The following is an 18124-nucleotide window of genomic DNA, read 5'->3' on the forward strand; positions in this document are numbered from 1 at the left end:
TAAGGCCAAAAAAGTGCACACAAAATTTCATCTTGTCAACAAATTCAAATGTAACAGAATAAGTCTTTAGGTTAAGAGGAGTTTTGTCAAATATACAAAAAACGATTTCAGCTTGGGGGCGTTCAGCTTGGAGGGAGGAAAGATATTTCCTCGAAAAATTCACTATTCACTCTCACTGGCTTGAAATTTTTATAGGCTACTAAACTCTTTAGGCCAAGATTATCCAAGCATAAAAGAAAATGAGCTTCTTTAGCGCTAGCACTTTGTTTGTTGTGACTTTGAATTCCAAAATATGAGGGTAAAAAAATGACTAAAATTTTTCTCGTTTCGGTTAAAACTACTCACGAGCTCAAAATAGTTGCAAGCTGGATGTCTTTGATTATGACTGTCTTTTTGTTGTATTCTTCGCGTTCAGCGCCATGAGTGAGAATCCATCAAGGAGATCCGTGAGCGATGTAAACAACAGTAACCGGTCTCGGAAATTGTAAGGAGACGATAGCTTCTGTGGCTGGGCCATTGTCTACACCGTAGAAACACCTTTAAGTCCGCTATTAAAGCACTGCCGCTTGAAAATTGGAAACGTTGAACTTGAGGCCAGAAGAAAGATTGACCACTTAGAGGCTACCCCTTTTCGGTCGGCTCTGGGACAGTGACTGGCTGTACCATGTCGAAACCGTTTCATATAACCATGCCCCATAGAAAACTTTTACTGGAGAAATTATGGATGCTGGGTGAGGTGGAGCAGTGTCTGGTTCCCGTCAAAAGTAAAAGTGAATAAGTAAACACAACTTAAGCAGCAAATTATGAATACAGCCCTTTCGGTATTAAAGGAATAAGTAAGACAGTTTCCAAGGTGAAATCCCGCCGGGGAGAATACAAGAAAATAGTTTCCTGTTGAAAAAAATTGGTTGGTTTGGAGTGGAGCCCGAAATGGGGCTGATACATTTCCCTAGAGTATAAATGTAGCGTGTTACATCACGTGGAAGCAAGATTAAAATTGGGCTGCACAACCGTTAAGGTTGCCAAGAAAATAATTCCAAATTAGCATGTTACATTGGATGAAAACAAGACACTTATATAAAGGTTAAACCTAGCAAAGGACGTGTAGAATGAATCGGCATAGGAGTAAATTAAATTTGCCAGAATCAGTTTTTAAGCAAACAAGTATTTCAGTCAAACTATAAAAAAACTATAATTATGCTTTGCAAACACCTGGGCTCCCATACAACTTTCCAAAATATGATTGGCGAGCCATCAGGTGTCTAATTTAGATAATATTAGAATCCCTAAGTTGGGTCTAAGTTGGGCTGTGATTCTCAGCCGATTTTGGGCATTACCCACCTAGGCATTTCTAAAATCCTGATGTCCCCTACGTGATAAGTAAATTTTGAAGTCCAAAATTTTACGTGTGTTCACCTGAAGGAAGCTTATAGGGCCATTAAATTGGCACTGTTTGTCAAGTGTTCCTCTTGGCATTGGCTATTTTATACTGACCAAAATATTGTCTGAATGCAACACCTTTTATACAATGCTTGATTCATTGCAATGCTATCATGTATCTTTTTTGCTCATTTAATGCATATGAATGTGATGTATTGATTTTTTTTTAATCAAGGTTCTAAAGTATTCTCAGCCGAAAGGCGCACATTCTGCCCATGACTCACCAAAATACTACGATTTCCCACCAGTGGGGCCTACACCCTACGTTGGGGATCACGAGTCTAGAGCGAAGAAACTGGGTTCATATGAAGTACTGTCATTGTCTAATCACAGACTTCTAGGCCTAGCACCCTTTTATTTATGCTTTGAATTTTAGTTAGAACTAATGTCTAACTAAACTTTAGATAGAACTTAGAACTAATAGTAAGGTTGAATTTGTTTTCATTAATATGATGTTTCCCCAGAAAGAGTGCCATTTTGACATGCCATATTTGCTGCCCGGAATATGCTAGCAAGTGCTAAGTAATTTTTTCCTCTCTTTGTCGTAATACTCCCCCCCTCACCAAGGTTACCACCACGGTCCAATATCAGTCCAAATCCTAGTTAATGACTTGTCAACAAGTAAGAGCCAAAATTTGGATTTGGCACCAACTAAACTCTTTTCCCGATCTGTCGGCTTCACAGGGAGCCGGAATAAATAATTAGTAAATAAACAAATTCATCAAGTTTATTTGCAATAAAAAAGTACATGAAATGGAACAAGTAGAACTACAGTACAACCTTGATACTTCTTATTTTCTTGATTTGTTTCAGAAAGGTAAGGTCTAATCTGGATTTGGCACCAATTAAACTCTTTTCCCGATTTGTTTGCTTCACAGGGAGCCGGAATTAAATCAATATTTTTCTGTTGGTTTAAAAGAAAACCAAGACCAGTTCATCAAGTTTATTCACACTAAAAATAATGAAATGGAACAAAGTAGAACCACAGTACAACTTTGATACTTCTTATTTTATTGATTTGTTTCAGAAAGGTAAGGTCTAATCTATATTTCAATAAATTAGTGTAATAGAATTTTAAGGTAACTGGGGGCACCACAGACATGTGCTTGGATAAGACAAAGCACCTGTTTTGGACATGTGCATCTATATACATGAAAATACCTCTCAGACGGCATCTTGCGTGTTTGTCTTGGATATTAATGATACTTTATGTTTTATATACGACTTGTGTCTAAATATATGTACGTTTGAAGATATTCTGATTTATAATTAAACTTAATATAGTAACTGTTTAAGTCACGCTTTTTGTGCGTCAATAAACGCCGTTTTTGTAAGTCACGCAAATCTGTTAGACTTTGAGTTCATTTGGCCACTGGAACATCTTTTGCGCTTTGCATTCGTATTTTGCAGCTATCCCCTTTCCTCTCGTGTCTGCATACATAAGCACTTCAGTATGTATAATAGACTTTGAGACAAGCTTAGTTTAGTTATTGTTTAGGGTTGACAACCAGTCACAAAAGCCAGGCTCTGAAGTACAGATTGAGAGGTAACGTAAGAAGTAGCTGTAAAGCTGGCGGCTTTCCTCATTTCTAGCTGTGATAGATACCAGTTGTGGTAGAATGAATGAGCTACACTTTCATCATGTGATATTTCGTCTTTTGAGATGCTAGGTGTGCTCCCTTCATGCTTCATTTGATTTTGACGCTTCCATTTTGTTCTACAAAAGAAGAAAACTAAGTTTACACAATGTTTATAATTCGTAGAAAGTTCTTATTCTATTCAAACTGTTAGTTTGATTCTAATCAAAGGAATTACAGCAGTATTAGGTTGATGGAAGCTAACTTTTTTTTAAACATAATGGTCATTAGAATAAAATTATATAATAATGTGTTGAAGGTTGTAAGAGGTATCTAAAGATGTCAAGAAGGATTTATCAGAAAAAGATCCTGCCAGGGATAGCCAACACTTGAGAAAATAATTCATACACAGTTTGCCTTCTCTAATTCATCAAACAGTTAGTGGTAACTATAGGCAAGAAGCAACTCGGCCTAATAGTTACCAAAACCCAAGAAAATTATAACAACTCGTGCATAAGAAAAAGACTTTCATGGTGATTCTTAACATATATTAAATAAAAAAAAAAACAAGTTTTTAAATTGAAAGTAAGGAGCGACATTAAAACTTAAAACGAACAGAAATTATTCCGTATATGAAAGGGGCTGTCCCCTCCTCAGCGCCTCGCTCTTTACGCTAGAGTTTTTTATTGTTTTAAAAAATATAGTTGTGAGACAGAGTCAAACTTTTGCGTAAAGAGCGAAGCGTTGAGGAGGGGACAGCCCCTTTCATATACGGAATAATTTCTGTTCGTTTTAAGTTTTAATGTCGCTCCTTACTTCCAGTTTAAAAAACTTGTTTTTTTTATTTAATTTCTGATCGTTTTTTAGTTAATGCAGCTTTTATTTTGGCTCACCGTCATTGAATAAGTAAACAAAATTTGCATAAAAATCTTTACTTTTCTTTTGCTAAATGGCTGTCTCTAAATTTGGTTCTGACGTAATTTACAAATTAACTTACGTAACCCTAGTCAATACCTTGCTCTTTAAGCTAAAGTTCAAATTTTGTTCCAATTCTTTAAAAATGACCCCTTAATAACAAAGACCGTCAATTAGAATAAATAGCTCTTATGAAAGTACTAAAAAATCTTTGGCTTAAAGAGCGAGGCATTGACTAGAAGCGGAACCCAATCATATAGCTAATTTTTTTTGTTCGTTTTAAGTATTGATGTTGCTCCTTACTTTCACTTGAAAAACTTATTTTTTATATTTAATTTCTGATTTTTGTTTTAAAAAATGATGGGAAATCCAGCGCCCCCTTCATAGCCATGTCCCTTCCCCCATGAAAACTTCCTTCATGAAAAGATCCTCCCATATAACCCCCGACCCTTCCCACCCACCACGATCCGAAAAAATTCCCCCTGAAAACGTCTGTATACTTCCCAATAACATTTTTTTAAAATTTAATTTCTGATCGTTTTCTAAATAATGCTGGGAAATCCGGCACCCTCTTCATGAAAAATTCCCTTCCCCATGAAAAATTCCTCTATGAAAAGATCCTCCCATGTAAACCCCTTTCCCAGCCCCCCTACCAGAAAAAATCCCCCCGGAAAATTTCTGTATACTTCGCAATAACCTATACTATATGTACAAAATAGGCAAAGTTCGAAACTTGCAGCCCTTCCACTTGGGACTGTGGGGAGTTAAGTCATCCTTAGAGACATAGTTTTTTAAATTTTTTTGTAGGCTGAAACAAATGGCTATCTCAAAATTTCAATCAAGTGACTTTGGTAAAAAAATGAGCGTGGGAGGGGGTCTAGCTGCCTTCCAGTTTTTTGGTCACTTAGAACATTTAATTTACGTTCGAATGAGCCCTCTCACAATATTCTATGACCACTGGGTCGAAACGATCACCCTTGAAAAAAAAACACGCATCGTCATCCTTTTTTGAGCAAAAAAATGCAAATTTCCACATTTTTGCAGGTAAGAGCGGGAAACTTCTTTAATAGTGTTCTTTGATAAGCTGAATGTGATGGTATAATTTTCGTTAAAGTTAAATAAAATGCAAAATTCCACATTTTTGCAGATAGGAGTTTGAAACTTCTTTAATAGTGTTCTTTGATAAGCTGAATCTGATGGTGGGATTTTCGTTAAACTTAATTTAAAAAAAATTGCAATTAAAACAAAAGTTTATTGTATAAAAAAAATTGTGTTGTGAGAAAGTCAAACTTTAGCGTAAAGAGCGAGGCGTTGAAAAGGGGACAGCCCCTTTCATATACGGAATAATTTCTGTTTGTTTTAAGTTTTAACGTCGTTCCTTACTTTCAGTTAAAAAAAACTTGTTTTTTTTTATTTAATTTGTGAACGTTTTTGAATTAATGCACGTTTTGATTTTGGCTCACCGCGCATGAATAATTAAAACAAATTTGCATATTAATTTTACTTTTATTTGGTTAAATGGCTTTCTCGAAACTTGTTTAATTTTAATTACGAACGTTTTTATTAGTAATAAATATACGTAACTTACGAATTAACTTACGTAACGAACTTCTATATTCATATATTTTGAATACGTATATTAGGGGGTTTGCCCCCTAGTCAATACCTTGCTCTTTAAGGTAAAGTTCGAATTTTGTTCAGATTCTTTAAAAATGACCGCTTAATCAAAAAGGCCGTTACTTAGCGTAAATAGTTCTTATGAAAGTACTAAAAAATCTTTGGCTTAAAGAGCGAGGTATTGACTAGGGGATGACCAATCAAATATGTAATATTTTCTATTCGTTTAAAGTTTGGATGTTGCTGCTGTTGCAGCTGAAAAACTTGTTTTTTTTTATATTTAATTTCTGATCTTTTTTTAAATAATGCTGGGAAGTCCGGCGCCCCCTTCATAGCAATGTCCCTTCCCCCATGAAAACTTCCTTCATGGAAAGATTCTCCCACATAATCCCCGACCCCCTCCCCCCTACCAGGAAAAATCTCCCCTGATGACGTATGTATACTTCCCAATAACCAATACTATATGTTAACACTTGGTAAAGTTTATAACTTTCAGCCGATCCCTTGGAAACTTCGGGGTATTGAGTCATCCTAAGAGAAATGTCTATATTATTTTCGAACATGCTGAACAAAATGGCTATCTCAAAATTTTGATCGGGTGACTTTGGGAAAAAAATGATCCATTTTTTTTGGTCATTTAAAAAGGGCACTAGAACTTTAATTTCAATTCCAATGAGCCCTCTCACGATATTCTAGGACAACTGGGTCGATACGATCACCCCTGGAAACAAAAAAACAAATAAACACGCATCCGTGATCTTTCTTCTGGCAAAAAATGCAAAATTCCACATTTTTGTAGATAAGAGCTTGAAACCTCTACAGTAGGGTTCTCTAATACGCTGAATATGATGGTGTGATTTTAATTAAGGTTCTTTAACTTTTAGGGGTCTTTCCCCCTTTTATTAAAAATCAGCGAAACATTGTCAGGCACTTAGCTTTAGATGGGTTAGACTAAACTTGATGAAACTTATATATTTGAAATCAGCATTGAAATTTAATTCTTTTGATGTATCTATTTGTATCAAAATACCGTTTTCTAGAGTTTCGTTTACCATTGAGCCGGGTCGCTCCTTACTTACAGTTCGTTACCACGAACTGTTTGAATATTCATTGGATTCAGGGTTACCCCTCAAAAGTTACAAGCACAATTTTGGATCATTTTCGCAAAGGGAGAAGACAACATAAAAAACTAGTAGTCTTGAGGAAAAACTACACCATTCAAGCCGTTTACACCACCATCTATATAGCCATAACACCATTTAAACCATAAGCCATCTTCACCGTAGGATTTCTTGTCATTTGCGTCTTACATTTGGTCCCTTCAAGCTTCGTTTTGTTCAGACTTTTCCATTATGTTCAAAAAAAAAAAAAAAAAAAAAAAAAAAAAAAAAAAAAAAACAGACATCGTGCTTATCTTTTGATTGAAAGCTTTTATTCTAATAACAAATTTAAGAGACGAAATTGGGGAGAATATCCATATTACACTTATTGTTTAAGAGGGAGGTATTATTTATGACTAAAAATAAAAAAAAACTATTTCTGTTTAATTCAAAAATAAAGGCAAGTTATCTATTTCTACTACATAAGCTGATAAAAACTATGAAGAGTTAATTTTAAAGACCTCCTAAGCGCCTTTTCAAGAATCACCACATGAAAAAAAAAACAATATAAGGCAGTATTTATATTTACATTAATTAAAAAAACTTTTCCCACAAAATAAGTTTTTCAAAGAAAAGTAAAGAACTTCATTAAACCAAAAATAAGCAAAGATAAAATAAAATAATCTACCAAGCGTTAAACAACCACAAATCAGCATCAATAAATAAATGAAACCCAAAACAAACATAAATTACAACAAATAACCAAGTCAAACTCAAAACAAGCAGAAATTAACATGAGTAGGGCTCAAAACCCTATACCTTCCCAAGACCAGAACATAATTTGTACTTTACTGAAAAAAAAATGTTTTTACTTTTGTAAGTGTAATAAATCAAATAATATTAACATTTTGATTACTAAATATCAGTATATGTACATTAAACTGACAATGCACATTCATTTGTATTTTTTTCAGTAAAGTGTAAATTATGTTCTGGCCTTGGGAAGGCATAGGGGCTTTGAGCCCTACTCATGCTAATTTCTGCTCGTTTAGAGTTTGAATCGGTTATTTGTTGAAATTTCTGTTCGTTTTGGGTTTCATTTAATTATCGATGCTGATTTGCGGTAGTTTCACGCTTGGTATATTATTTGATTTAATCTTTGCTCATTTTTGGTTTAATGGAGTTCTTTATTTTTCTTTGAAAAACTTATTTTGTGGCAAAAGTTTTTTTTAAATTAATTTCTGTTCGTTTATATTGACATAGTCTTTTCAGGGAACAAGAAAATAATAGTTAAATCTTTTCGTTTTTAAGACTTTATAGTTTGGCCTGCTATTTGTATGCTGGAAAAAAATTTTCAGAAATTTTTTAACAACATACACTTTTTTAAAAATCTGGACACAAATAGTAGTGTTTAATTTAGTTTCATACCTCCTCTAGTTGAACTAAAATAGAAAACTTGATACCATAAGCAAAAAAATCTGTTTACTTCCTTTGATAGCTTGGATGCACTTACGCTGTTTTGATTTGGTTAAATTTTAAGAGCAGAAGCAGCCACAAAAGTTCGAACATAGTACCCACAGTCGTTCTTGGGATACTGCCGAGATGGCTTTTTGGGAATTAGCATTAACATAGTGCATTTTGACTTAATCTTAACGCAACGTTTAGTTTTTAAACATAATGGGCAAATGGGAGGGTGGGCGTGGGAGGGGGATTCGTTACCCTCCAATTCCTTTCAACTATTAAAAAGGTCACAAGCCCTTTCTATTTTCAATCGAATGAGCTCTTTTCAAAGCTTCAGCGACAACTCCTTCGATACGAATTGCCCTGGTCTAAACAAAAAAAATAATAAATAATAATACATTGTACCCAAATCACTCTTTACTATAAAAATGTCGAGCCTCCCAATAACTTTCAACTATTAAAAAGGACACTAGCAATTTTAATTTCCAATCGAATGAGCCTTTTTTAGTTTCTACGTTAACGCTTTCTATAAGCACCTTAGATGCGTCCAGGCCATAAATTACAACCCTTCCCCGGAGGTCTGTGAGGGGGTTGTCATCCTCAAAGACCTAATTTCCCAAACTTTCAACTACGTTGAACAAAATGGCTATCTAAAAATTTTTGATTGGATGTGTTTGGGGAAATGATGGGCGTGAGAAGGGCGCTAGTTACTCCCAATCACTTTCAACTATTAAAAAAGGCACTAGCCCTTTCAATTTCCAATCGAATGAGCCCTTTTTAAGTTTCTACGAGAACACTTTCTATAAGAGCCTTATATGCTCCCAGGGTATAACTTACAACCCTTCTACTGAGGGCTGGGGAGGGGGGTTGTCATCATCAAAGACCTAATTTCTAGAACTTTAGACTACGTTGAACAAAATTGCTATTTCAAAATTTTGATTGGATGTGTTTGGGAAAACTGCGGGCGTGAAAGGAGGTTTAGTTGCACTTCAATTACTTTCGACTACTAAAAAGGACAGTAGCCCTTTCAATTTCCAATCAAATGAGCCCTTTTTGAAGTTTCTACTACAACACGTTCTATAAAAAAAAACCTTATATGCCCTTAGCTTATAACCCTTGCCCTGAGTGTTGTTAGGGGGGTTGTCATCCTCAAAGACCTAATTACCAGAACTTTCGACTACGTTGAACAAAATAACAATTGGATGTGTTTGGGGAAATCGTGGGCGTAAGAGGGGGAGTAGTTGCTCTCCATTCACTTTCGGCTATTAAAAAGGGCACTAGCCCTTTCAATTTCCAACTAAATGAGGCCTTTTTGAAGTTTCTACGACACAGTTTCTATAAAAACCTTATATGGCCCCAGGGTAAAACTTACAACCCTTGTCCTGAGGGCTTTGGGGGAAGTGTCATCCTTAAAGACAAAATTTCCGGACTTTTCAACTACGTATAACAAAATGGCTATCTCAAAATTTTAATTGGATGTGTTTGGGGAAATGGTGGGCGTGAGAGGGGGGCTACTTGCCCTCCAATCACTTTCGACTATTACAAAGGGCACTATCCCTTTCAATTTTTTAATGCAATGAGCCCTATTTGAAGTTTCTACGACAATGCTTTCTATAAAAAAACCTCATATGCCCCCAGGGCATATCTTACAACCCTTGGCCTGAGGGCTGTGGGGGGAGTGTCATCCTCAAAAACATATTTTCCGGACTTTTTAACTACTACGAACAAAATGGCTATCTAAAAATTTTGATTGGATGTGTTTGGGGAAATGGTGGGTGTTAGAGAGGTGTTAGTTATACTCCACTAAATTTCGACTATTAAAAAGGGCACAAGCACTTCTAATTTCCAATCGAATGAGCCCTTTTTGAAGTTTCTACAACATTGCTATCTATAAGAACCTTATATGCCCCTAGGGCATAACTTACAACCCTTGCCCTGAGGGCTCTGAGAAGGTTATCATCCTCAAAGACCTTATATGCACCCCGGGCATATCTTACCACCCTTACCCTGAGAGCTGTGAGGGGAGTTTCATTCTCAAAGATATAATTTCTGAACCATTCAACCACTTTGAACAAAATGGCTAACGCAAAATTTTGATTGGATGTGTCTGGATAAATAGTAGGTGTGGAAGGTGTGTTAGTTGCCTTCTATTCACTTTCGACTATTAAAAAGGGCACTAGCCATTTCAATTTTCAATAAAATGATCCCTTTTTAAAGTTTCTCCGACAAAGCTTTCTATAAAATCTTATATGCCCCCCAGAGCATAACTTACAACCCTTGCCCTGAGTGCTTCGGGGGGTTGTCATCCTCTCAAAAATATGCTAAAAAATATAATTTCCAGAACTTCCAATTGCGTTAGACAAAATGACATTTCAAAACTATCATTGAATGTGCTTAGGGAAAGGATGGGTGTGGAAGGGGTGTTAGTAGCGTTCCAATCGCTTTCGACTTTTCAAAAGGGTACTAGCCATTCCAATTTCCAATCGAATAAGCCCTTTTTGAAGTTTCTATGACAACGCTTTCCATAAAAACCTTATACGCCCCCAGGGCATAGCTTACAACCCTTTCATTGAGGGTTGTGGGGGGGGGGGTGTCATCCTCAAAGACCTAATTTCCAGAACTTTCAACTACGTTGAATAAAATGGCTATCTAAATATTTTGATTGGATGTGTTTGGGGAAAAGATGGGTGTGAGAGGGAAGTTAGTCGCCCTCCAATCACTTTGACTATTAAAAAGGGCGCTAGCCCTTTGAATTTCCAATCGAATGAGCCGTTTTTGAAGTTTCTACAATAAATCTTTCTATGAAAACCTTATAAACCCCCAGGGTAAAACTTAAAACCCTTGCCATAAGAGCTGTAGGGGGAGTGTCCTCCTCAAAAACATAATTTCTATCTGGAAATCAACCACGTTGAACAAAATGGCTATCTCAAAATGTTGATTGGATGTGTTTAGATAAATAGTTGGCGTGGAAGGGGTTTTAGTTGCCTTCCAATCACTTTCGAATATTAAAAAGAGCACAAGCGACTCCAATTTATAATCGAATGAGCCCTTTTCGAAGTTTCTACGACAACTCCTTCGATACGAAGTGCCCTGGTCTAAAGAAAGAAAAAAACACAAAAAAACAATACATTGTGCCAACATCGTTCTTTACTTTGGCAGTGAGATTGCGCTGCCTATGATAATCCAGATTTGTTGCCCCTAAGTGACATTTGAGGATGGATGGGTAGTAGTAGTAATCATTTTCAACCAGTGAATTATGTGCCATTCTCTAACAACTCCACACATTATTGATCATTGAGTTTGAAGACTATGCTTCAATTTTTCAGCTGAAGGCCACTCATCAATATACTAAATCCCAATTATTATCTGGAAGAAGGAACATATCAAAATTTAATAATTATTATAAGAGCAGAGGATGTTAAAAAAGAGAGGGAGGCTTACTTTGAACGCAATCATTTATTTTTCAACTAATAATTCTAGTTTTTAGATTTCAAATTTTTCAAAACTTTAAAGCGTGTGAATCGAGTCTATTGCTTCATAATATAGAAGACTTCACTTGATCAATGTCAGCATAATAAAATGTAATGCACAGTTTACAATAGTCTTTAGAATTAAAATTTATTTTATGCTTAGGGCCAAATTTTGGCCCTAGGGACTTGTGGATAGAATGTAATTAGGGACTTGTGGATAGAATCAAATTTACGCACAATTTGACCAATAATAAGCTCTGGTGTAATTTGATGATTAGTATCTCGTCCACTTTCAAGGACAAATTGCGCGTACTTTACGCACAATTTGACCAATAATAAGCTCTGGTGTAATTTGATGACTAGTATATCGTCCACTTTCAAGGCCAAATTTCATGATTGATCCATCTCAGTGACGATTTGAAGCATTAGTTCAAGAATAAAGGAAGCTTCGGTTTTTTCTCTATCTCGTACAACAAGTGAGGCAAAGGATAAACAGGCAGAGTATTGACGAGCAATATATATTTCAGCTTCAATAATACATATGTGACATTAAATACCGAAGTTCAACCAAAAATCTTCAAATTGTTAGTAAATCTTCAGTTTCATTTGATCAAAAGGCGTGAATATTTTCTCACTTGGGAGTTTGTCTTATTGGAACGTCTTGAGAATCAAATGAATTACTCTGGTTAAATTCTTGAAGCATTAAGGAATTACATGTTATTTCTGAATTTTTGTTTCCTGAGTTTGTCCCCTTGCTCCTTCGTTCCTGTGTCAACTTTTTTTCAACTTTGAAAAAAAAAACATTCTGAACCTTTGTTATTATACTTTTAACATCTTCACTGATCCCACCATCTTTACTAATAATTAAATAAAAATAATTTTTTTCAAATGAAGGTATGGAGCAGCATTAAAATTAAAACGAACGAGAATTTTTACGTATATGAGGGGGTCACTCCTCCTCAATACCTCACTTTTTACGCTAAAGTTCGTATTTTGTCCTAATTCTTTAAGAATGACTCCTGAATCACAAAAGTGGTTTAATTAGAATTAAAAGCGCTTTTAAAAGCTCTAAGAAAACTTTAGCATGCAGAGCAAATTATTGAGGAGGGGTAAACCCCCTCATATACGTAATAATTTCTGTTCGTTTTAAGTTTTAACGTCGCTCCTTATTTTCAGTTGAGAAACATTTTTACTTAATTTCTGATTGTTTTTTTCAAATAATGATTGGAAATCCTTCTCTCCCTCCATGTAAAATGGCCTTCCCCCATAAAACTCCCCCCATAAAAAGATCCCCCACGTAACCCTTCCCCCCACCCTTCACCAGAAAAATCCCCCCTGAAAACGTAAGTATACTTCCAAATAACCAATACTCCATATAAACAATAGGCAAAGGTCATAACTTGCAGCCCTTCCCCCGGGGACTGTGGGTGATTAAATCATCCTGAAAGATATAGTTATTATATTTTTAAACTCTGCTGAAAAATGGCTGTATCAAAGTTTCGATTAGGTGACTTTGGGGAAAAATGAGCGTGGGAGGGGGGCTAGTTGACCTCCAATATTTTTGGTCACTTAAAAAAGGCACTAGAACTTTTAATTTCCGTTTAAATGAACCCTCTCCTGATCTTCTACGATTACTGGTTCGATACGATCAGCCCTGGAAAAAAGAACAACAAACGAATAAACACGCATCCGTGATCTTTCTTCTGGCAAAAAATACAAAATTTCACATTTTTGTGCATGGGAGTTTGAAACCTCTACAGTAGGGTTGAATCTGATGGAGTAATTTTCATTATGCTCTTTTGATGTCTAGGGGTTGTTTCCACCCTTTTTTGAGAATTGGATAAATTTTTGTAGGCTCAAAACTTTGGAAGCGTGCCATTAATGTTGAGGAATTTTACAGATTTTGAATAAAGATGAAAATTTGATTCTTTTGATGTAGGCTATGCATTGTCATCAAGACTCTGTTTCTTAGAGTTTTGGTTACTACTGAGCCGCATCGCTCCTTACTTACAATTCGTTACCACAATCTGTTTGATACTACAAAGGTACGTCAAGCTTTTGATCGATTGGACGGTAGCTTCGTACTGACAAATTTGTTTTATTGTTAGTAAGTAAGATTTAAGGAAAGCTTCTTTAGTATTCAACTTATCTAAATAAATTGACTTTAATAAATTTGTTTAAATATGTATTTCTGATAGTATATTACTCTTTACTAGCATTACATAGCGGCCACATCATTCTTCAGTAATTATTAGTAAGAAATTTTTAAAATAACTTTTGAATAAGTTGCCAAGTCTTGTCTTGTTTAGATTATAAGGTTAACTTGTGAGCCATTTTGTAACCGAACAGGCTTCGATACCATCTACCTCTATTTCTAAGTACCTGGGGGCTGAAATTCCCCAATAAAAACACCTTGGACCCTGGACCTACCTGAGTTTCTACCTTGGACCCTGTCAATTTGATCTATGTAGCTGTAAGTAAAATTCATCTGAGTAACTACTAACTCTCTTTGTAGGTTCTACAGTGGAATATGCTCCTATGATTGATACCCTGCAAATCTTAGTTATAAAATGAGTGACTAGCTTTCTACTATTAATACCTTCCCGACCTAAAGAAGACTGGACAGCTTCCTCAAAAGACATTGATAGCAGGGCTCACTATAAATAAGGAATCTACTAAAAAGGAAGCTTCTGGAACCCGGAAAGAACGAGAGACTTTCAGATCTTCAGTCTAATGCTCCTCCAACTAAGGTATTTCGTTCAGTATTTATATTTTATTTCAATAACACGTTACAATGACTCGGACACAGCTACTAATTTTTCTCAATGGCATAAGAGCCATATTCTAAATGTAAGAGTCTCTTTTCTACTACGCTTGAAGTATATCCACAAACATTCCATGCCTCGTTTGTAACTTTAATCCCTAAGACACAATCTGCTTCTTCAAAAACTATTTTTCTTAAATTATTCCTTGTATCTTCTACATTAGGCTATCCAATTTTGGACTCTAGTTAAATATTCAACTCTTCCTGGAAAATTTTCCTCAAAAACTTATTCTGGAGTCTTCCAAGATCATAACCTTCCGGAAGGTAGTTAACTATCCAAATTTTGAGCTTTAAATTAGTCTTAAATACTACTGGATGGTGATTTTTACTTTTAAAATAAACAACAGCACTCCCATATACCTAAATATTCTGTATCGATCCCTCCAGTCTTCGTTTTACACTAGTATAATTAGTAACGTTAGCTGTCCTACCATTATGTGAATGCTATGTCAACTTATGGGGCATTTTATGACCAAATACTGTATTGGTTGTAACTAGATTACTGCTACTACTACTACTACTACGACCAACAACTCACCGCAGCACCAAGCTGCCTGAGGCCAACATAACGACGCTCCTCCTCCATCCTTATCTGTTCAGAGCCTTTCTCTTTACACCCTTCCAGAAACTGCCTATTTCTCACTTTAGCTTCCAATATTATAATCATGATTCGCACACGTTTCTTCCTATTCCTCAAAAAAAAAAAAAAATCTTAAACTTGAAAAAAAAACCAAGTCTTGGCTATTCTACTTTTACCTTCTTCACTTCTCCCACCGTCTCTACTAATAATGCTTCAAGATTCGTGAAGTTGTTAATTTGATAGATCTTTTCACCTTTTCATCTTCGGATATTCCTAGCCTTAGCGACTTGGTCTTCTTAACATTAATTTTCGAACTCATTCTAACACCCAGCACTCGCAAAGCCTCTAAAAGTTCATTCATATTGCTCACATTTCCATCTAGGATGCTTAAATCATCAGCATAATATAAGTCCACGAAAATTTTTCTTCCCCATTATAGTCCGTTTTCTCCCATTGCCTTACATATGCTCCTTAAAACAAAGTCCAACAAAATTATGCATATAAGCAACCTGTTTTCACCTGATTTTATAAGAAACCGGCTACTAATCTCATTTCCTACCTTAAACGGAGCAGTGTCATTTTTATACCTACCAAATTGCAACCCAATCATTGAATATGTCCGTTTCGAAACAGAGGGCACGGCTACTAATTTTCCTCAATGGCGTAAGAGCTGTTTTAACAATGTACGTGTCCCTCCTCTTCTCTGCTAGACTTAAAGCATTTCTACTAGTTTTCCGTGGTATTTTCATGTCTTTAATCCCTAGGACACAAATCGCAACTTCAAAAACTGTTTTCATTAAATAGTTCCTTCCATCTTCTACACTATCCAATTTTGGACTCTCTTGTTCAATATTCAACTCTTCTTCAAAAATTTGTCACAAAAACACAGCTTGGAGTCTACCAACATCATAGCTTCCAATAAGGTAGTTAACCTTCCGGAATTTCAACTTTAAATTAACCTGAGACGCAACTAGATGGTGATCTTTGCTTTTAACATCATAAACAGCATTCCTACGTACCCTACTATCTTATATCGATCCTGCCAGCTCCCTGCTAAAACAAGAGGGCTGTTGGAGCCCGGAAAAAAACCAGGGACCTTTAGATCTTCAGTCTAAAACTCTCCCAAATGAGCTATTGCCTTCCGTATTTATATATTATTTCAATGACATTTTCCATTTATCAACAATTGACCATTGAGTTTGAACATAGACTTAAAGCACTCCCGCTAATAGGCCTATTCCTTGCAATATTTCTAAATTTAATGCCTAAGACGAAATCTGCTACTCCGTAACTATTTTCTCTAAATTATTCCTTTCATTTTCTAAATTATCCATTTTTAGATAATCTCTCTCTAGCATTCAACTCTTCCTGGGGAATTTATCTAAAAAACTCATCTTGGAGTCTACTAGATGGTGATCTTCACTTTTGACATCAATAAAAGCCCTCGTATATACCCTAGTATCATGTGTCGATCCTGCCAGTCTTCAGTTTACGATAACATAATCAACAAGATTAGTTCTCTTAACATCCTATGAATAGCATGTTAACATATGGGTCATTTTATGACGAAATTACTGTATTCTTGGTTATTTCTTTACCATGTTCTAGATTTCTTCTTTACTATATTCTAGGTTTGTTCGTTATCATATTCTTGCTTTGTCCTTTACTATATTCATGGATTGTTTTTTAATATAAAAAATTGTATTTTTATTTAAAATTTTGGTTACTTTCGGTAATAGAGTTCGTTCTATACTATATTTTTTCTCTGTTGCTGTATTTCTTCACTCCTCTGTATTTTCTCATGTTATTTTCTGTACTTTTGTTTCCTGAGTTTTCTCCTTTGCTCCATCGTTCCTGTGTCGCTTCGTTCTTATGTTCCTCTGTTTTCGTCTCACTTTGTTTCTGTGTTTGACGTATTTGCTTCTTTTTATCAGTTTTACTAGGGTTTGACAAAATATCATTCCAATAGTTAGCTGTTTTTCCATGAAAAGTACACTTCATTACAGTTAGGTATTTCCTAAACCAAAGTATTACTCCGTTTCCCAAGAACTCTTCAAGGCATGAATGTGATTTTTACAGGAGCGTCAAGGGTCTTTATGTGACTATGCTTACAGATTATGCCATTTATCATTTCGGGATACTCCACAAAAATGTTTTTTCTTGAATGCAAGAAAACAGGACTAACGATATCATAGAAAAGGTAATATACTGTAGCGAAACTTCCTATGCTCTTCATTGAAAATTTTTGACACTGATTTAAAACCACACAAGCTTCATGACCCCGCCTTCGCGGACGCGCAATGAGATGAAATGAGATGAGACGGGTTTTATTTTCAACTAATAATTACATCATACTTGACTGGTACTTACCACAATTTTTAAATAACATTATCAACCAAACCTAGAAAATGTTAAGAAAGTATGACGCTATATTAAGCCACTATTGTGGCTTGAGCAGCGTCACACAATATTTCACCATAAACAACAATCATTCGCTCTTCCTACTCTTTTCTTACCTTTCAAAACTATTCAACCCTCCCGACTAAAAAAAAAAAAACACACAAAACAACCACAAAAATAAAAAATATAAAAAACAACAATCAAATATACTCAATTCCCACCCAACAAAAACTTTTTTAATCTAATTTTAAACTGAAACTGGTTTTCTGACTCCCTATTGCTCTACGGGAAACCATTCCATAAATTAACTGCATAATTTCTAATTACAAAACTAGATTGACTCGTACATACTTCTGAAACGAAGCTTCCACGACCTCTAGTCCAATACTGATGATAATCTTAATTAGACTTAAAAAAATCTCTAAAATATTCAGGAGATAATCTATTAAGCGCTTGGTAAGTAAACACTCCCGCCTGATGGTCCCTGATCTGATGAACATTTAAAATTCTAAAACTCATAAAACATTCACGCGTATGCTCATACTGAATAAACTCACCTACTACTCGAAGCGCCTTATTCTGAAGAATCTGCAGTCTTTAAGTATTTGAAGAAAATTTAGATGCATAAATACAGCAACCATAAACAATAAAAGGATGAAAAACAGTATGATATACATATCTTAAAACAATTAAAGGTAACACGTATTTCAAACGCCGCATTACTCCAAGACCTCGTGCAA

The 18124-nt window shown here is 35.4% G+C and overlaps 1 protein-coding gene across 1 annotated transcript in view; it reads right to left on the reverse strand.

Annotated features, from left to right (window-relative positions):
• Positions 1–2334: 2334 nt before the first annotated feature.
• The window catches only part of LOC148956955 (barH-like 2 homeobox protein), an 80506-nt gene continuing 64716 nt past the window's right edge, over positions 2335–18124 (reverse strand). Inside the window, exon 4 of the mRNA XM_089096989.1 lies at positions 2335–3157. Within this exon, the coding sequence (XP_088953115.1) occupies positions 2935–3157 (223 nt within the window). The 3' untranslated portion in view covers positions 2335–2934. The remainder of the gene's footprint in view (positions 3158–18124) is intronic.

Source organism: Artemia sp. Qi Xiang Cuo, chromosome 1 (assembly GCF_049724085.1).
Source record: "Artemia sp. Qi Xiang Cuo chromosome 1, ASM4972408v1, whole genome shotgun sequence".
NCBI classification, from domain to species: Eukaryota; Metazoa; Arthropoda; class Branchiopoda; order Anostraca; family Artemiidae; genus Artemia; species Artemia sp. Qi Xiang Cuo.